General features: G+C 34.7%; 1 protein-coding gene across 5 annotated transcripts in view; it reads right to left on the bottom strand.

Annotated features, from left to right (window-relative positions):
- The window catches only part of LOC119837537 (ankyrin-2-like), a 63,060-nt gene that overhangs the window by 35,906 nt on the left and 8,409 nt on the right, over window positions 1-18,745 (bottom strand). For all 5 annotated transcript variants that reach the window (XM_038363134.1, XM_038363132.1, XM_038363133.1 and 2 more), the window contains exons 2-19: window positions 10,478-10,579; window positions 8,692-8,871; window positions 8,124-8,240; window positions 7,427-7,582; window positions 6,729-6,894; window positions 5,831-5,991; window positions 5,168-5,337; window positions 4,580-4,686; window positions 4,162-4,322; window positions 3,681-3,884; window positions 3,343-3,441; window positions 2,986-3,123; window positions 2,616-2,762; window positions 2,080-2,223; window positions 1,465-1,586; window positions 1,098-1,191; window positions 504-675; window positions 22-174 (exon numbers count right to left, since the gene is read on the bottom strand). In XM_038363134.1, coding sequence (XP_038219062.1) covers window positions 22-174; window positions 504-675; window positions 1,098-1,191; window positions 1,465-1,586; window positions 2,080-2,223; window positions 2,616-2,762; window positions 2,986-3,123; window positions 3,343-3,441; window positions 3,681-3,884; window positions 4,162-4,322; window positions 4,580-4,686; window positions 5,168-5,337; window positions 5,831-5,991; window positions 6,729-6,894; window positions 7,427-7,582; window positions 8,124-8,240; window positions 8,692-8,871; window positions 10,478-10,579 — 2,593 coding nt within the window. The remainder of the gene's footprint in view (window positions 1-21; window positions 175-503; window positions 676-1,097; window positions 1,192-1,464; window positions 1,587-2,079; window positions 2,224-2,615; window positions 2,763-2,985; window positions 3,124-3,342; window positions 3,442-3,680; window positions 3,885-4,161; window positions 4,323-4,579; window positions 4,687-5,167; window positions 5,338-5,830; window positions 5,992-6,728; window positions 6,895-7,426; window positions 7,583-8,123; window positions 8,241-8,691; window positions 8,872-10,477; window positions 10,580-18,745) is intronic.

Genomic DNA, 18,745 nt, shown 5'->3' with positions numbered 1-18,745 from the left:
AAAATAAAGCCATTTACTTACCTTGAGAAATTTCCATTATATTCTTGTGGCTCATAGCGGATTCAGTTCTCTCGTCCTTGGTCACATCTATCGGGAGGGAGTCGTCACCAAGCGACTTCATGTCATCGGCTGTCAGATATCTGTACGGCTGGTCGTTGAGAATAGTATCTTCACCTGGAATTGTACGTTTTATTTCATTACAGCAGTCGAGAAGTTCATGAAAAGTGGGTTTTGGGCGTTTTTTCATACTGACAATCAGAAAAAAGGCTTAATAATTTACTGTAATAGTGCCAGGTAATATCTTATTTACAATTTAAGAGATACTTCTAAAGGAATTATAATAGTTCGCATTATTTGTATTAACTGCTAGCTATCATTAATTTAAACGTAATGGCTAATTTTTAAATCAGTAATTTCAAGTAGGTACACTCCAAGTACAATAAAATGATAAAATGAAATTTCCTGATAAACGTCATTCAGTATTAATTGAATTTTTATCATACCTCCTTCCTCCTCCGAATCTGACATAAACGTCTCCAGCATAGTTTCTGGTGCGACGACTTTGTACTTGTCTTGCGACGCTGGTGCCAACGATGGTTCTGATACTTCCTTGAGTGTCTCCATCACGGTCACGTAGCCGAGCTTTGAGGCTATGTCGAGAGGTGTTTGGCCGTTCTGCGTATAAAAAAGATGTGATTGAAATAGAAAGTATACCTATCTGGGAAGTAAAAGTTGCTATTTTTTTAATCCAACTAATATTATAAATCGGAAAGTTTGTGAGAATGGTTGTATGTGTATATTTGTTACTCTTTCACGCAAAAACTGTTAAACCGATTGCAATTAAATTTGGTATGTAGATAGCTGGATAACTGGAATAGCACATAGCCATTTTTTATCCTGATATTCCTACGGGATACAGACTTACGCGAGTGGAACCTTGGGGTGCTAATAAATGATAATTGGTTATTGGGAAAACATATCTTACGTGTGGCTTCAAATCTTCCAGTCTTTTGAAGTCAAAGTCTTTCTTCTTTGAAATAAATTTGGGGCATCATCCACATATGCTAAATATCATTGAGGACAACGATCTTACTCACCACAGTTGTAGCATTGGCGTCAGCTTTATGTTCCAATAGAATATTGACGATGTTGATATGCCCTTGCTGTGCTGCGTGATGCAAGGCGGTATAGCTGTGAACAAAAATGTACGTCATTTTGCGAAAACTTCAAGCAGCCCTTTCATAGGATTTACTGCTTTGTTTTGTTCGGTAGAGCCGATGGTATTTAAAGGTAAGACAGATCCAAGTTAGATTATTATTTAATTTCATTTATTAGGTAAATAAGTAGAAAACTTATTTACTGTTCAGATTGCATTATTATTTAAGTCAAGTTCTGATATGATTCTTTGTATCCATGTTATAACCAGTATTGTACTCGTATGTCTATCTTCAAATTTATACACACCCATGAGAAGTCTGTGCCTTTATTGATGCACCATTCTCCAGCAGGTAGCGCACCATGTTAGCTTGTCCGTAGTGGCTGGCGATGTGCAGCGGTGTGTACCCGCCTTTAGTGCAGATATCCACCTAACGATGAAGCACATAAGAAATTAGATACTAAATGTGAATGTAGTTGTATCAGCTCTGTTTATTCCTACCAATATTATAAATGCAAAAGTAACTCTATCTATTTCTAACCACTGAACCGATTTTGATTAAAATTGGTTCCAAGATCAAGAAAAGAGACAGGACATAGGTTAGGTTTTATTCCTGAAATCCCACGGGAACGGGAAGAACGCGAAATTCATGTTAAGGATCTCGTGAAAACGCTCACAGCACATTGTGGAGTGCCACGAAGCGTTTGCACACGAATTGATTATTATTATCAAGCATCTATTTTATGAAATTTTATATTAACATATAGTTTGAAAACGTAATGATTGCAATCACTTATATAATCATCACTTCAAACTAAATTTCGTACTCTGCAAACACAGGTCGGTCAATTCCACATGTAGATAGAAGCATTTACATTAATCAGCAGTTTGATTACTTTGATTCTGTATAGATTTTTTCTGACCTGTGCTCCATTTTTCACCAGCAGTTGGGCTACAGGTACTCTGTCCTCCTGCGCGGCGAGATGTAGAGCAGCGAGACCATTCTTAGCCTGATGGTCTACTTCAGCACCTTGCTCCAGCAACAGCGAGCACATTTCCGCGTGACCCTGGTGTTAATGAGTAATGTGACAAACACAATAACAACTCTCCTGTTATACGTTCAATAAAAATTTATTATAACTGATTTGAAAAGCGGTTTTAAGAGATTATTTTTTTTCAGTGAAATATACGCCTGGTGCGTAAAGAAATTATTTTTTGGCAAAATTCATTTACTGGTGATGCTTATGTGATTAACGTTCTTAGAACCAAGAGCAGTTTTATTACTTTTCCTATTCTCTATACCATTATTAAATTTCCCAATAGTAGTCTGGTGACATTTTCTAAAACAGCCAAGCCCTCAATTTTCCAGGATAGCTTCATGTTTTATGATACTAAGATTGCATTATCGATCATATACAAATCTCTTATTGACATGAAAGGCCTCTTATTGAAAATATACCTGTTGGGCCGCCAAATGTAATGGCGTGAATCCAGCCTTAGACTCCGCGTTGGTAAGCGCGCCGTATTCCAGCAACGTCGCCGCTGTCTCCATTTGGTTCTTGCGAGACGCGATGTGCAGTGGGGTGTGACCGTTTTTCGCGATTGCCTGTTAAAATATTATTTATCATATCAAATTTATAAATATTTTTTATTTGTTATATTTGCAATGTTTCCATACAACAATTTCGTGTTAGATATCAACAATTATTTCATCTTTAGAAACCTACACCTTCACTGAGTGAAGTTAGTTTTCAGTCAAGGCGGACGAAGCGTTTGCGAACACCTAATAATACAAAATTTGATTGTATTTACTGTGAGTTTATAAGTACCTTAGCATCAGCTCCTTTCTCCAACAATGTGTTAGCCACAGCCTGCTGGTCGTACTGGGCTGCAACGTGCAGAGGGGTCATACCATTCTTGCCTGCCTGGTCTGGTGATGCGCCGTTTGCAAGAAGAAGATTTGCCACCTGTTGTTCAAGATATTCATTTTAGGTCTAGTTTATCATTCCTAATAAGTATACAAATATCATATATACCATGTGAATGTATTTATTAATATTGTTAAATAATAATTCGATTATAATTGAAGTCATACCTATGAGAATTGTTAAGTTGATAACAGATACATTATTATAGGATTATTCAATAATTTGTATAATGTTTCAGGTATTATTTGAAATTCTTACCTTAAGGTTGCCATATTTAGCCGCTATATGTAAAGCAGTGAACCCTTTCTTGGTGGTAGCAGTCAATGGCGCATTATGTTCAATCAAAGCAGCCGCCACCTTGGCAATTAAAACTATGTTAATATCATTATTTACGAAAACTTCTGAAAGTTTACAAATTGGTTCTCTTTAATTTATTTGCTATTGGAATTTGAACTAATATGTTCCTAAAGGAAATAAATTCTTAAAATCAAATGACATTTTTAAAGCAATTGGTACTAGTTGTGGAGAAGGACGTCAGTCATGCTGCAGTAGAAATGCAGCAACTTTGACGTAAGCGAAGCTAAATTATCACTTACATCATGATTGTGTTGTTTCGCCGCAATGTGCAGCGCGTTGTAATGGTCAGTTGTGTTCGCGCGGACGTCAGCGCCGTGCTGCAGCAGCAGTACAGCAATGTCGACATTGCCCAGGCGGGAGGCGATGTGGAGAGGTGTCTGCCGCTCGCGGGCTTTAGCCTCCACGGCTGCTCCGTTGCGTAGGAGTATGCGGATTATGTCCGTCTGTTATAAATACGAAGAAATGCATTTAGATTATTAATTGTTTTGTTGTCATGACAACTATCTATCAAACGTCGACGCAGCTCGTTCAATCCTTCTTATTTTAACATTTGTTTAGCTTATACAAGTATTCTTGGTCTCTCAATTTTGTATATAAGATGTACTTAAAACACATATGTTTAAAGGATCTACGCTATTTATACATATACAAATTTATAAGTATTTCTATGTCTTTTTCTAATTGCTTAAAAATAACTTTATCTTCTATTTCTTTGATCACCTGATTGGCTCTAGCAGCTAAATGCAGAGGAGTTTCTCCCCTCACTGTGGGTACGTCAGGGTTGGCCTCATGCTGCAGCAGGTATATCACGATATTCATGCAACCCATGAACGATGCTACGTGGAGCGGTGTTAGCCCAGACTCTGTGGTTGCCTGGATACCTGAATATTTCGTGAATTTATTCGTAAAATTGAAAAATTCTGTTGATATATAAATAGAATAAAATATAATTGCGAAGATTTCATGAAGTGGAGGTGATAATTTATCACATCTTTTATGCATTATGTTAGAATGAAGAAGAAGAAGACGCAAATGTATTAATCATCTAATTATTCTATTTTTTTAAGCTAGTGTGGTCAATATTCAATTTTAGTTTTGAATTTTAAGTACCAAGTTGTAATTTTTCAAATGTACTTACTTGCACCATACTTCAGCAACAATTCAACAACTTTAATCCTGTTCTTTTTGCAGGCTATATGCAGAGGAGTGAAGCCGTTCAGAGCTCTGGCATTAGCATCAGCATTCCTGTTAAATTATCAATTAAATAAATAAATTGATTAAAATACAGTTCATTTACCCAAAAAATAGACTCCAGACGTTGAGTTACATAAATTATGCAGGTACATTAGAGTATTATGGTTTAATTTTTAAACAATGATCCCTGACCTAGGTTAAACCTGTGTTTGTTGTACTACAACTGTCAAGGTAAATATATGCATATTTTTTTTATAAAAGTAAATATTTACCCTGTATAGTGTATTAAAATAGCATTAAAAAGCAATTAATTTCAAAAATGAAAATGAAAATTTTAATTTTTTTCAATATAAGAATGATGTAGTATATTGGCAGATAGATGCAACACACTGTCCAATAAAATCACATATAATACATCAAATACCTAGTTTTCTATCCTAAGCAAAAAAGCACAGTTCTATTACTACAACACCTACAAATGAATCAGTTTAATTTAATAGTAACTTAACGCTAACTATAAAACATAACTCACCGATCCAATAAAAGTTTAGCGACTTTAGCGTGCCCACAATGAGCGGCTACATGCAGTGCAGTGAGGTAGTCCACAGTGACGTCATCTACCGGAGCCCTGCGAGCGAGCAGCACTCGCGCGGCGTCTGAGTGGTCTCCCTGCGCCGCCATATGCAGTGGCGCCAGACCGTTCTGGAATGTTCCAGAATTTAGATATAAGAAGTTGAATAGTGGGGCAGATTCTACCTATTTCCAATCAGAATATAAAATACAATTGATCTTTGGACCATTTTCAACCGACTTGAAAACAAAAGAGGAGGTTATCAGATCGCCTTTTTTGGGTTTGTTAACTCAGAACTTTCGACTGGGTGAATATATTTTGTTATAAATGCGAAAGTTTTATTTCAAACTTTCGCATGTATCCTACTACCTACAATCCTATCCTACTTCCTACTAATATTATAATTGCGAAAGTTTGTAATGATGTGTGTGTGTTTGTTGCTCTTACACGCAAAAACTACTGAACCGATTGCAATTAAATTTGGCACGTAGATAGCTGGACAACTGGAATAACATAAAGGATACTTTTTATCCCGATATTCCTACGGGATACGGACTTACACGGGTGAAACTGCTGACCTAATCTTATATTTCGAATAATTATACTTATTACACTTTTACATACCTTACTCTTACTGGTGATAGGTGCTCCTCTGTCTAACAGAGCCTCCACGACTCTGTCATGGCCAGATCTGGCGGCGCAGTGCAGTGGAGTGAGGCCGTCTCGAGTGCGGGCCTCTACGTTCGCGCCATTATCGCATAGCAGGGACACCATGTTATCTTTTCCTTTGAATTTAAATAACATATATTTTAAAATATTGTATATTTGATCTGTAATATTTTAAATGTAAAGTTTTCAATGAGTGTGGACTCTTGTATAATCAATAAAAAACTTAATAAATAGCATATGCTTTTCCTTTTTGCTATAATACTATTGTACATAAAGCGCTAAATGATAAAAATAATGAATTAATTATAAACAAAATAACTGAAAGTCGTTCTACATCCTCATTAAATCATTAAATTATCCATTGTGAAGAAAGCAGTTCGCACGACAATGATTTCTTGTTACTCTTTTTATTAGCTTCATTTGTATGTTTGTATGTTTGTTAACGACTCCTTTGGGCGCGATTTTAACTCATAACAGTCAGATTAAATTTAAACTTTGTAGTTTTATTGAGGATAGAAGACTACACTAATTTGATAAAATTTATTAGGTTCGGTTTTCTATAAAGCCTGTGTTTTAGTTTTTTCAAACTATCACGTTTATTATGAAAAATTACAAAGAATAGAAAAAAATTTGATCACTAGGCGGGATTTGAACCCGCGTCTTTTTGCCATATCGTAGCAACGCCTAGCCTTTCCACCCGTGATGCCGCCACAGTAATCGAATTTATTCTGCTCTTTCGGTTTTATCTACCAAAAGGACATCCCAAGCCATCTATCGAAATGATTAAGGACCATCACAACCAAAATGTGTTATTGTGTTATTTTTATATCTATCTTGCAGGCTATGTACTTACCCCACTTCGCAGCAACATGCAGTGGGCATATGTTGTGCTTAGCTGCACAGTTCACGTCTGCCCCCTTAGCAAGTAGTAACCTCGCTACCGCCTCGTTGCCGTAATGCGCAGCTATATGTAGGGGTGTGAAACCGGACTTTGACGTCACGTCAGGGTTGTGTTCGTTCTGAAGAAATGTCTTTGGATGTAGTTGGATGCTTTTAGTAGTATAATAGTGAGAAAGAAATAATAACATAGGGGATACTTGAGTATTGTTGAAACATTATCTAAAAAATGAACACTGGAACCTATCTAGAAAAAATTTAAGTTGATAAAAATTTGTATTTTTCACAAACGTGTAAAAAATACGTATTCTCTATAATAGATAAGAATGTATTTTTTTAAATACTTAATTTGTTTGCTTATACCTAATTATTGACGTAGCTTCAAATTCATAAATAAATCAATTTTGAATCTCAAATCTAAATGAAAATGGCGTGGTGATCGGTAATCCTTATTTTCTTTGTGAACAAGAATAATATAATACTATTATGTATAAGTAAGTACAAGATTTTAATATTTAATAGAACATTACATCTGCAAGTAAATTATTTTTGTAGTCAGTAGATACTATGTAGTAACAATCTTAGGTTTTTATAATCAGAGATCACAATGTTTTACAACGGAATATTTATGAAATTTACTCGTATAATGTCTACCTCTAGTAACAAATTGGCCGCCTTAACATCGTCTTTCTTGGCTGCGATGTGAAGAGCTGGTAAGCGGACCCGTCCTCTGGTATCAGCTTCAAGCAAAACTGCCACAACTTTCTCGTGGCCTTGCTGCATTGCAACAGCCAAGGGTGTGAAACCATCCTAAAATAAAATACAACAGTATAAAACAAATTATTTTCAAATACTGACAACTGTTTTCTACAAATTTTTGTTCTGAATAGTGAGGGTAGTTTGATATTACATCGATTAAACAACATACGTAGGTATGAGATACCGCACCGTGACGACTGGTGACGTCATAAGTCGACTGTCATCTGGACAGCGCACATCAAATGACATTCAGTAACTTCGAATGGATAATTTGCTGTTTTTTGAAATGACAAAAAGTAACATTATGTATTATGCTATTTAATGAAATGGCATTCAATGATTTATGGAGACACTCGAAACCGAAAAAAGAAATTCTATAGCTCAGTTGGAACGAAGCTACGGTAAATAGAAATGGGTCACGATTCGATCCCGTTTCGCGATTAATCTACATTATTTTTTATGTTTTATATCATAAAAAAATGAAGTCCCGTGTGAAAAGTGAAACAGATGTATATCATCTGCCCCATACCCCCCACTAGGGGACACGGGACTTCACTTTATATCATAAAGCTTCATTAAAAAACAATATTACCTCCGTAGCCAGACTTTGGTTGGCTCCATTAGCGAGCAGAAACTTCACCACTCCGTCGTGGTTTTCTTGCGCGGCCATGTACAGTGGGGTGAAGCCATTTTGGGATTGGATGTTTACCTGGCAACATTTTACTAGTTATATGTAGGTACACATGTCATAATTTGTATCGTTACGTCTTGATGGAACTGCGTATGAATTTTATTATCTGTTATTTGTTTTTACACTGTAAAACTTTTCTTTTTTAAACCAATGAAGAATAAAAATAAAAAGTATACATACAAATGGAGTGCTTGGAGTTCATATTGAAATAATAATGTTTACGATTTCAGCAATTTTGTATACAACTTTAAGATGATTTGCTGGTCATAACGGCGCTATTTAATTCAAATATAATTTATTTTTTTTTAATTGATCTTAATTCCGATTTCATTAGTTTCGAAATATAATTATAAAGAATATCAAAAGAATAACAATCAAACTCGGTTATAGCAAACTGATAAGTTGAAATTAACACATATTAACGAATCTATATTAAACAACACAGTAAACCATTATAATCAGATCTCACTTGAGCCCCGTTCTGTACGAGCAGGCGGACCACGGCCTCCTGGCCAGCCAGGGAGGCGATGTGGAGGGCTGTGTTACCCTTCTTGGTGGCAGCATCAATGGCTGCGCCTCGCTGGAGTAGCTCCCGGACTACTTCTACATGCCCGTCTTTGGACGCAAGGTGGATGGCATTCAAACCGTTCTGGAAAGTGATTTTTGTTAGACACTATGAACTTTTTTTATTAAGCCTTCTTCATAAGTTTGGAAATGTCATTTTTAAATTTAATCTACATTACTGCTACTGCTACTTTCATCTTTCTCTGTAGACACGAAAATAATACCACATAATCGCTCGGTTGCGACGTGAATGATAGACAAACAGACACACTTTCGCATTTATAATATAAGTAAGGATAAAATTTATTGTGAATAGGGTCTAACCTCGCCGGCAGTTGTAACTCTTTTCGAATCTACATAAGTTATTGGATCGAGATTGACTTTAAATATCTTGAATTAAGATTTAGATTGTCAGGATATAAAGACAGATAAGTTTACGTCATTGCTGATCGTTCAATGTAGCCTAGAATTGAATGCCGCAGTCTTTTGCGTGATTATAACATATTGTAACAACGGTATTAACATTCGTGACTGAATCGCGTGTTCTTGCCATTTCTAGGTATTAAGCCAGCAAAATATTATAATAGACCTTTTTACTGTCGAACCGTAAAGCTATTGTGCAAGTCACGCTTTATTATTTCAGTTTAATTAAGTTAAATATTATTTTCGCAAACGGGCTCTCTACCTTTTATAATAGCGACCGCCCCGGCTTCGCCCGTGGTACAGATGTAGATGTATGTAGGGTCGTACGTATCCAACGGTGAATATTTTTGAAATCCATCCACTACTTTACGAGATAATCGCGTACAAACAAACAAACTTTTCTATTATTAGTATATATAGCTTTTGCTCGCGGCTTCGCATTTGTAATTCGGAGTTGCTTAATAGATGTTATTATACACATAAACCTTCCTCTTGAATCATTCTATTTATTAAAGAAACCCTATCAAAATCCGTCGCGTAGTTTTAAAGATTTAAAGATACATAGGGACAGAGAAAGCAATTTTGTTTTATACTACTAGCATACCCGGCAACGCGTTGCTGTAACTGAGCAATAATTAAAAATATTAAGATTACAAATTATTGGGATAATTAATCGAAAAAAAAACTATCCCATATCTTAAGTTGGACCAAATTACACATAAAATGCCAAATTTCACCAAAATCGGTTGAGTTGGTGAAGAGTTCATTGGGAACATACATACTTTTATATATTAAGATGTGCGATAATCAAGTTCAGATTTTACTTTATATGTTTGTTTCTCAATTGGTGACTGAATCGTAAATAAATAAAAATCAGTTACTTTGACTGTTTAGAAGTTACATCTGATGTAGATGAGAATAAAGCATATTTGAAAAGGTTTCTTAAATATCTTATTTAACCCTACAAGGGAATACCTTTAAAACAAAACTGTGACTCAAGGGTGATGACTGATGAGCGATTAATCACCTCTGTCATCACATCTTGCTGATTTTAACATATTTTATTTAAAATTAAGTCTTTCTATGTCTAGATCTAGATCTTTAAAATTACGCAACAGATTTTGATAGGATTTTTTAAATAGATAGAGTGATTCAAGGAAGGTTAATACGTATTCATAGGAAAAAAGGGGGAAAGGGGTATTACTCGCGAACGCGAACGAAGTCGCGGGTAAAAGCTAGTGTAAAATATGATCAAATGTAATACTCACAGCGTTGCTAACGTTGATATCAACTCCTTGCTCTAGCAGGCTGATGATTTTGTCGATTTGACCTGCGCGTGCGGCGCGCAGAAATGCGGTGCTGGCGTCCGCCTGTAAGCAATAATATGTCAATATGTTTTCGTGTAGTACGTAATTATAAAACAAAAGGTTCTCAAAAAGTAGGTTCTTAAAGGCTGGTGGTTCCCGAGTCGTCCCATTTGAATTTGGTCAAAGTCTTAAATTTTAACGATACCAAGAGAAAATTAGATTCAAGAAGTCGGTACAAAAAGAATTTTAATAAATATTTTAATAGTTTATTAAGCTGTGTTATAATGTTGGTCTGAAGTGAAGACCTTGGGAATCTGGCTTATTAAATGTTTTATTATACTGAATAATATTCATTTGTATTCTACCCATTGAATTATCTTAAAATCTATACAGGTGTTCAGTCCTCTATACATTGGCAATTTTGTAGTTTTGTTTTCACCGGGGTTCGAAGCCAGTACTAGGGTTATGCGTAAGTTTACCAACGTACCAAGGATGCAGTGTATGACTCAGGAGGCATATAATATTTTGATGACTTAAGCACAGATAATATGATATAAGGTGAGCCGTAATTTGATTAAACTTAATAAGCCTTAATTACAGCGTTTGTTAAAAATCGGTTAAGTGCGAGTCGCACTAGCGATATTTGTGCGGAAGCCTAAGTTCCGTACAAATAATTTTAACTGCAAAACAATTGCTAACCCATCCAATTCATGACCGCGCCAACCGTCGCTTAACTTCGATTCTTTTATTATCAACAAAATTTCGGTAACAGTTACATTTAACAGTAGTATCACGGTTCATGATACAGCCTGGTGACAGACGGACGGACACCGAAGTCCTAGTAACAGCATCTTTCTTTATATTAAACTTTGTATTAAACTCTAATAAGACTCACGTAGATTTGTATTTTTAATTACAATTCCGCTTTAACCTCAAACAACAACTAAGCATGAATAAATCTAAAAGCATCAAAGTAAGATTGTCGTAATAACGTATAAGCTCTCCGACCCTATTGCTGTGAGTTCAAGTGTACAACCCCTAACAGAGGGCGGAAACAAAGGCCAGCGGGGTAAAGAAATACGATAAGTGTAGACTTTATTGTATAGTTTTTATGTACTTGGGAAAAGCGGTTAACTGTTTTTAATTTATTTTATTTATGTATAATCAGAATACATCTCCCATATTTTCTATATTATTACTAGTTGTACCCGGCAAACGCTGTTCCGCCTTACTCTGATCATTTAGGGGGATGAAAAATAGATGTTGGCCGATTCTCATAGATACCGGATAAGCACAAAAAATTTCATCAAAATCGGTCAAGCCGTTTCGGAGGAGTATGACAACGAAAACTGTGACACGAGAATTTTATATATTAGATTACGCTACGTAAATGCACCGAAATATCTGTTTTTTAAACAGACTTCAAAAAAAGGATGTTTTTTTTTGCTTTGCTGCCTGAGAACTTATGACTGGTTAGTAGTCTGATATTAGTTTGAGTTATCTCATACGAGAGATTTGTTATGAGATATATTTCATAATCAGTCATGTATATATTCAAAAATTTGACAATTTACTAGAGTAAATGAAGTAAAAACTCTAGTAAATTGTCAAATTCTTTAGTGTTTTTTTTCGCGGAATGTATTGAAACGTTGTACCAATAAGGCCAGACCCTGTTTTATTTGCATTGCTTAGAACTTTTCATACATTCTATGCTTTTTATAAAGGTGTAGTGCTCTATCTTCACTTCTTATTCTTCTTCAATTTCTTATTTCCGAGGCAAATTGCTCCATTATAGCATACTAGCTGCGCCCGCGGTTTAACCCGCATAAGTCTATATCCCGTGGGAATATCGGGATAAAAAGTTATTCATGTGTAATTCCAGTTGTCCAGCTATCTACATACCAAATTTCATTGCAATCAATTAAGTTGTTTTCGCGTGAAAGAGTAACAAACACACGCATAATGTTACATTATGATCATGACATCCATCCTCACAAACTTTCGAATTTATAATATTAGTAGGAGAGGACTAGTAGGATATTCCCACACAAGGAAGCTCTTTACCGGAGGAAGTACATTCCTGTCTCTTTTGTGGGAATCAGGGAAACGTTTTTATTCGTATTAGTACCGTAGCTGTAAAACTTAATTGTGGCAAAATAAGGACAGTCGAAGTGTGTCGAAAATGAATAAAATGCATAATATAGAAATTAAAGACTTTTAACGGATTTTAAACGCGATTTATTCCTTACATTATTTAACCCGACGTTTCGAACACTTTACAGCGAGACGGGAAGTCTCACCGTAACTACGCTAATTAATTTCTAAATGTATTATACTCGCGTAAAATCAAACACAAGAAAATACAAAAATGCATCACGTTTCTATATATAATACTTACTTATAATACTTATAATGCTTCAAATGCAGCATCATATAAGGAACTATACAATCAACTCTTATAAACGTAATATTTTAAACTCGCGTTTCCACTTACTGTTTCCATGATAACTTCAAAGGGCTTACATAACCATTAAAAATCACGTCTATAACGACCAACATGAATCATAACGATTTTTTTTTAATTACGTCACACGTGTTTTGAGTGATATACACGATATAGACACAGTCTGGCCACGCGAGCAATTATTTCTTGCACCCTCGCTGGGGTAAATTACCCTTAAAAACAGGGTACAAACATTGACATGATGGGCGAAGTATGCCAAATGTTCATTGGTCCATATTGGACCAAATGCAAATGCATATTATGGATGAATGGAACAGCTATGGACCAGCAAAAATAAATACAGTATTATCATGAAAATTTATCAAAATATCCACACAAGTATTCGAAAAGAATATATATTTTAAATTGATAGTCGTATTAGTGAATACATTAATGGCATGATATAAAATTGCTCGAAAACCTTCATCCATTGGTCCATCCATTGGTGAAGGAGGTACCGGTGCAGTCGTTTTTTAATGAAACAGACAGATAGACATTATTATATAGTATGTAGAAATTTTCAATTTTTTAATTTCTGTTATGAATATTGTGCAGAGACAGTTTTAAAATTTGAAATCAAAAGCTTGTAAGCAGTTTTTCAGGATTTATTATTTGGCAATAAATTTGAAAACAGCGTAAACAATCAGCCTTTTCTTAAATTCCACAGAGAATCGAATTGACTCACCTCTCCAATCACTAAAACGCAATGTCCGATAGACGGGCAATATAAAATCGTATCAAATCATGTGAATACGCGAGGGTGAATATTGTAAATGTATAAATTTTGTTTATTTACCCAATAAAATGCAATGTATCAATCTATCCACCCCAGTCGAAAGTTTACGGCCTTTCGCTCTGATAATATCGATCGGCGTTTTAGTTTCGATGACTTCGCGAAATAAAGTCATTGACTTTGTAAGAGGGCTGTTAAATTAAATATAGTAAAATGTTTATCGCCGAAACCTAAATATAGGAATATCAAGGCGAAACTTTGTTTCGTCTCGTTTATAATTCTGGTGCTTTATAAGCCGATATATGAGTCGAAAGTAACGAAACTGTCTGTTTTTTGTCATAAATAAGCTTATGGCCATCTGATAAATCAGCACTGAATTTAAAAAGGTGTATATTAAACATAATAATACACAGTACCGATTTTTTGTAAATATCTCCCCTGATATCAAGCGGCGTTACCAATTTCGTCTAAATAGATTAATAATTTTAATCCTATCCTACTAATATTATAAATACGAAAGTTTGTAAGGATGTGTGTGTGTTTGTTACCCTTTCGTGCAAAAACTACTGAACCGATAGCAATGAAATTTGGTACGTAAATAGCTGGACAAGTGGAATAACATGTAAGCAACTTTTTATCCCGATATTCCTACGGGATACTGACTTACGCGGGTGAAACCGCGGGGCACAGCTAGTAGTATGATAATTCTCAGTATTACTAAGACAAAATAGATTCAAAATTACATACATTTGGGTATTCAGTAGCTTTAATTGCAATCCCGACTTTTTATATGCACCTTCTTCCCATTGATATTTTAAGTCGTTCGAAAAGAAAATACATCAATTTCACTACACTACAATAATGATATTCCAATTCGAAGGACCCCATACCCCACCCTCTATCTACCCCTAAATACCGACCATTGTCAACCCCGATGACGTCACACAACAATGGCTATCGATAACAAACAAATAGGGTGCCTTTTACCCGCTCCAGTAGTAGCAATTTACAATACAGTTTTACGAATCCTGTCTTATTTAAAATGAATAGAAAATTTTATGATTTGTTCCTCAATTATGCAGAAACTCATGAATGATTTTGTATAAACACACACGCTTTTTAAAATGGTCAATATGTACTGTAAAGTAAGCAGATATTTTCTCAAACATTAGAATAAAAAGTCCTGGCTTCGCCCGGCTTAATCTATACTAATATTATAAAGCTGAAAGATTTGTTTGATTGAACACGCTAAACTCAGGAACTACAGGTCCGTTTTGAAAAATTATTTCAGTATTAGACAGCCTATTTATTGAGGAAGTCTTTAGGCTATATATGTACTACGTGCGAAGCCGGTGCGGACCGCTGGTCCATAACGAACACAGAATAAAACATGACCTCTTGGTCACCCTCTGAGAGTGTCTTGGTTATATTGTATAACGTTCTTATGGTTAAAGAATTTTTTAAAATCAGTTTAGATCCAGTGATCACCCCCTACAAAGTGACAAACTAACAAATTCACAAACTATAACTCTTTATAACATTAGTAGAGACACGCGTAAATGATTACTATATACTTTTTAATTAAACAAGGTGTTAATTTAACGTAAACAAAACGTTTTAATCGATTTTAAAAATATGAGGTTGTTATCATTCGATTGCATTTTTTTGGCTTTGTTACCTCAGAACTTACGGCTGACTGAACTCTTTTTGAAGATTTTTTTTATTTGAAAGCTAGTGCCTTCCCTGTGGTCTCAATTCAATTTCATCTAGTTCTGGTAATCATAATGCGCTTAAGATTTTTGTTTAAAATCATATTAATATTATAAATGTGAAAGTTTGTTTGTTTGGATGTTTGTCTGTCAATCACGCTGAAAGTACTGAGCGGATTTTGATGAAATTTGGTATATAGACAGGGTATGAGCTGACTTGGGTGATAGGATACTTTACTATCCCTCCCTTGAAATGCTCCAAAAAATCAAGGCGGAGCCGGGACGAGCGTCTAGTAGTTTATAAATTAATTAATAGTAAAAAGAAAGAATAACAAAAATCTCTAATTATTGCACCACCTAACTTCTACTAAATTTGTAGATAAAGGAATATACTGCATTCTGTCTAGACTAATTTATCATCCCCTACAGCCGCTTTCAAAATTGAATGCAAATCCTTAATATCAAGTCTGCGCCCCATCCCACTACAGTGAATACAGTGAAGGGGTACAAGTTACTTGACACTAGCCTATCTCCCCGGCTGCGCCTCCTTTACAACGTGAAAAAAAAAAATATTTTCTATGTTTTTTTTTTGTTATATATAACTATATTTTAATTTGATATAATAACTTTGTTTTATACTGGTGATGTAATTATAATATCTATTCTAATATTATAAAGCTGAAGAGTTTAGTTGTTTGTTTGGTTGAACGCGCTAATCTCAAGAACTGCTGGTCCGATTTGTAAAATTCTTTCATTGTTAGATAGCCTATTTATTGAGGGAGGATGTACTCCCGAAGTCAGGGCGGACTGATATTTAAACATAAACTTTAATAAGCCGCTCGTCCCCGCTACATCCTATTTGATGTGGACTTTATCCCGAAAATGCCACGGGAAAGCTAAAATGCGAGGAAACCGCGATAAAGTCTTCGTTTTCCTTTGATTACTCGGGCAAGCCGTGGGTAGATTGTTAGTTCACAATGTAAATATAATAGTATTTTCTTGTGTTTGATATTACGCGAGTATTATACATTTAGAAATTTGAGACTTTTTAAGTCGTCTCCCCGTGACCACGCTCGCTGTAAAGTGTTCGAAACGTCGGATTAATATAAATAAATCGCGTTTGAAATCCGTTATCCCGTCCGTTTCTGAATAAATGTAATTCCTACAGAAATTTCTAATTTATCTTAAAATGACAGTAGATGAATGAAATATACATAATAGTTGACATTTAATCCATATAAAACGCTATCCGGCGCTTCAATCAATTCCAGACAATGCATCTGACGTTTTCATTAAAAACATTGTGCTCAGTTTATGAATGAGAACTCAAACTAGCCCTGTAGCTTTTACATGTTATGCATTTGATATTTATGAAGAATAAACGCTTCATTATGAAAGAGGCTGAAATTGTCTGACGTCGATCGATAATGTTTCTATGGATTTATGCCATATTTATGCCCTAAACTAATTCCTATATCCCATATAATTATCCTTTATTTTTTTTATTTATGTTGAGAGGTTTTTAACTAGCTTTTGTCAGCTTTACTTTTATTTATAATTTAATTCATACTATGTATGCTTATTAAGAATCTGTGAAAATGCAATAATTTTGTGATTTATCTTATTATCTTGATAAGTCTCTGTATGATATCGTTAATTTGAATCTATTTCTAAATCAAATTTTTGTTAAACTGTATTATTTTTCATATTATTTTTATAATAAATAAGCATTTCATAAAGTTTGTAATCTTTCTTATTTTCACAATATATTAATTATTGTCTATAGTAACGAAAAACAACGCAAGAAAAAAAATTACATCTAGCGTCAAAACACACATAAAGCTTCGAGGTCCTCTCAACGCATGCGTATAACACCAAAACGCATGCGTCAATTATATATGTAACTTTGTATCTAATTTTAGAAAAGATCGTGAAATTGTATAGACTAACTACCAGGAAGAAATTACTGTTTTTATGAGGCTAGTGGTTGAGTTCACGTTTATATTATGATGTAAGTAAGCTATGTAATGTTTTGAGCTACATAAATGTATGCTATAAAATGTTTTGACATGTTGTAAAGAGCATCGTGTGATGTTTTTTTTATCAAAGACTAGCTGCGCCCCGCGGTTTCACCAGCGTAAGTCCGTATCCCGTAGGAATATCGGGATAAAAAGTTGCCTATATGTTATTCCAGTTGTCCAGCTATCTGCTTACCAAAGTTCATTGCAATCGGTTCAGTAGTTTTTGCGTGAAAGAGTAACAAACATCCATACATCCATACATCCATACAAACTTTCGCATTTATAATATTAATAGGACTAACCATTTTTCAAAGAGCATATAAGTAATTTTTAGCTTTATGAATTATTTAAAACCTAACACTTAAATATAAACCGAGGTCATAAATAATAAAAACATATTTATTAAAACTAAAATTATGGCAACATATGTTGAAACTAAAACATGTGTCTATGTTTACTAAAAACGTGTGTATACTATAAAAAGTGTTTATACTATACTGATAATGATGTGAATTTGAAGATTATTTGTTTGAGGGCATTTATCTCGGATACTACTGGACCAATTAAAAATTTTTTACCATTGGATGGGTACGCGATCCCTGAGTGCCGCAGGCTCGAGCAAAGCACGGGCAAATGGACAGTATTTAATACATATGTTATACCACAGATAACATAATACTTTGTTATACTAATCACATACAAAAAGTTGTTCTAAAAGTCAATATTACATAAATATTTAATATAATTTAAGAGTTATTTAAACATCCAGAAATGACTCTGTTGTATGCAAACGTTAGATATTGATCTCAGATCTTTATATAGACATGTGCACGACCTAAATCCTTGGAATCAATTAACATAGGTCGGGCTCTATATATATTATAAACTCAAGGACTTTCTAGTTATAGGCTTAATCATGTTTATATAATGTTAGACGCTTGTCCCGGCTCTGCCCGGATATCAAAAGGCCTGTTTAATCCCAGGAAGCATTTAATCAGGTCACACCCTGTCTGTATACAAAATTTCATCTAAATCCGCTCAGCGGTTACAGCGTGATTGACGGACAAACATCCAAAAAAACAAACTTTCACATTTTAATATTACTGTTATATAAGAATAAAATTCGGAAACTTCTTCACAAATAATTAATAGAAACGACAGAAACACCAATAATAAATATAATGTATAAATAATACTAGCTGTGACCCGCGGTTGAAACCGCGTAAGTCCGTATCCCGTAGGAATATCGGTATAAAAAGTGCC

This window comes from Zerene cesonia, chromosome 28 (genome assembly GCF_012273895.1).
Source record: "Zerene cesonia ecotype Mississippi chromosome 28, Zerene_cesonia_1.1, whole genome shotgun sequence".
NCBI lineage: Eukaryota > Metazoa > Arthropoda > Insecta > Lepidoptera > Pieridae > Zerene > Zerene cesonia.
This window is presented reverse-complemented; position numbering and strand designations above follow the sequence as displayed.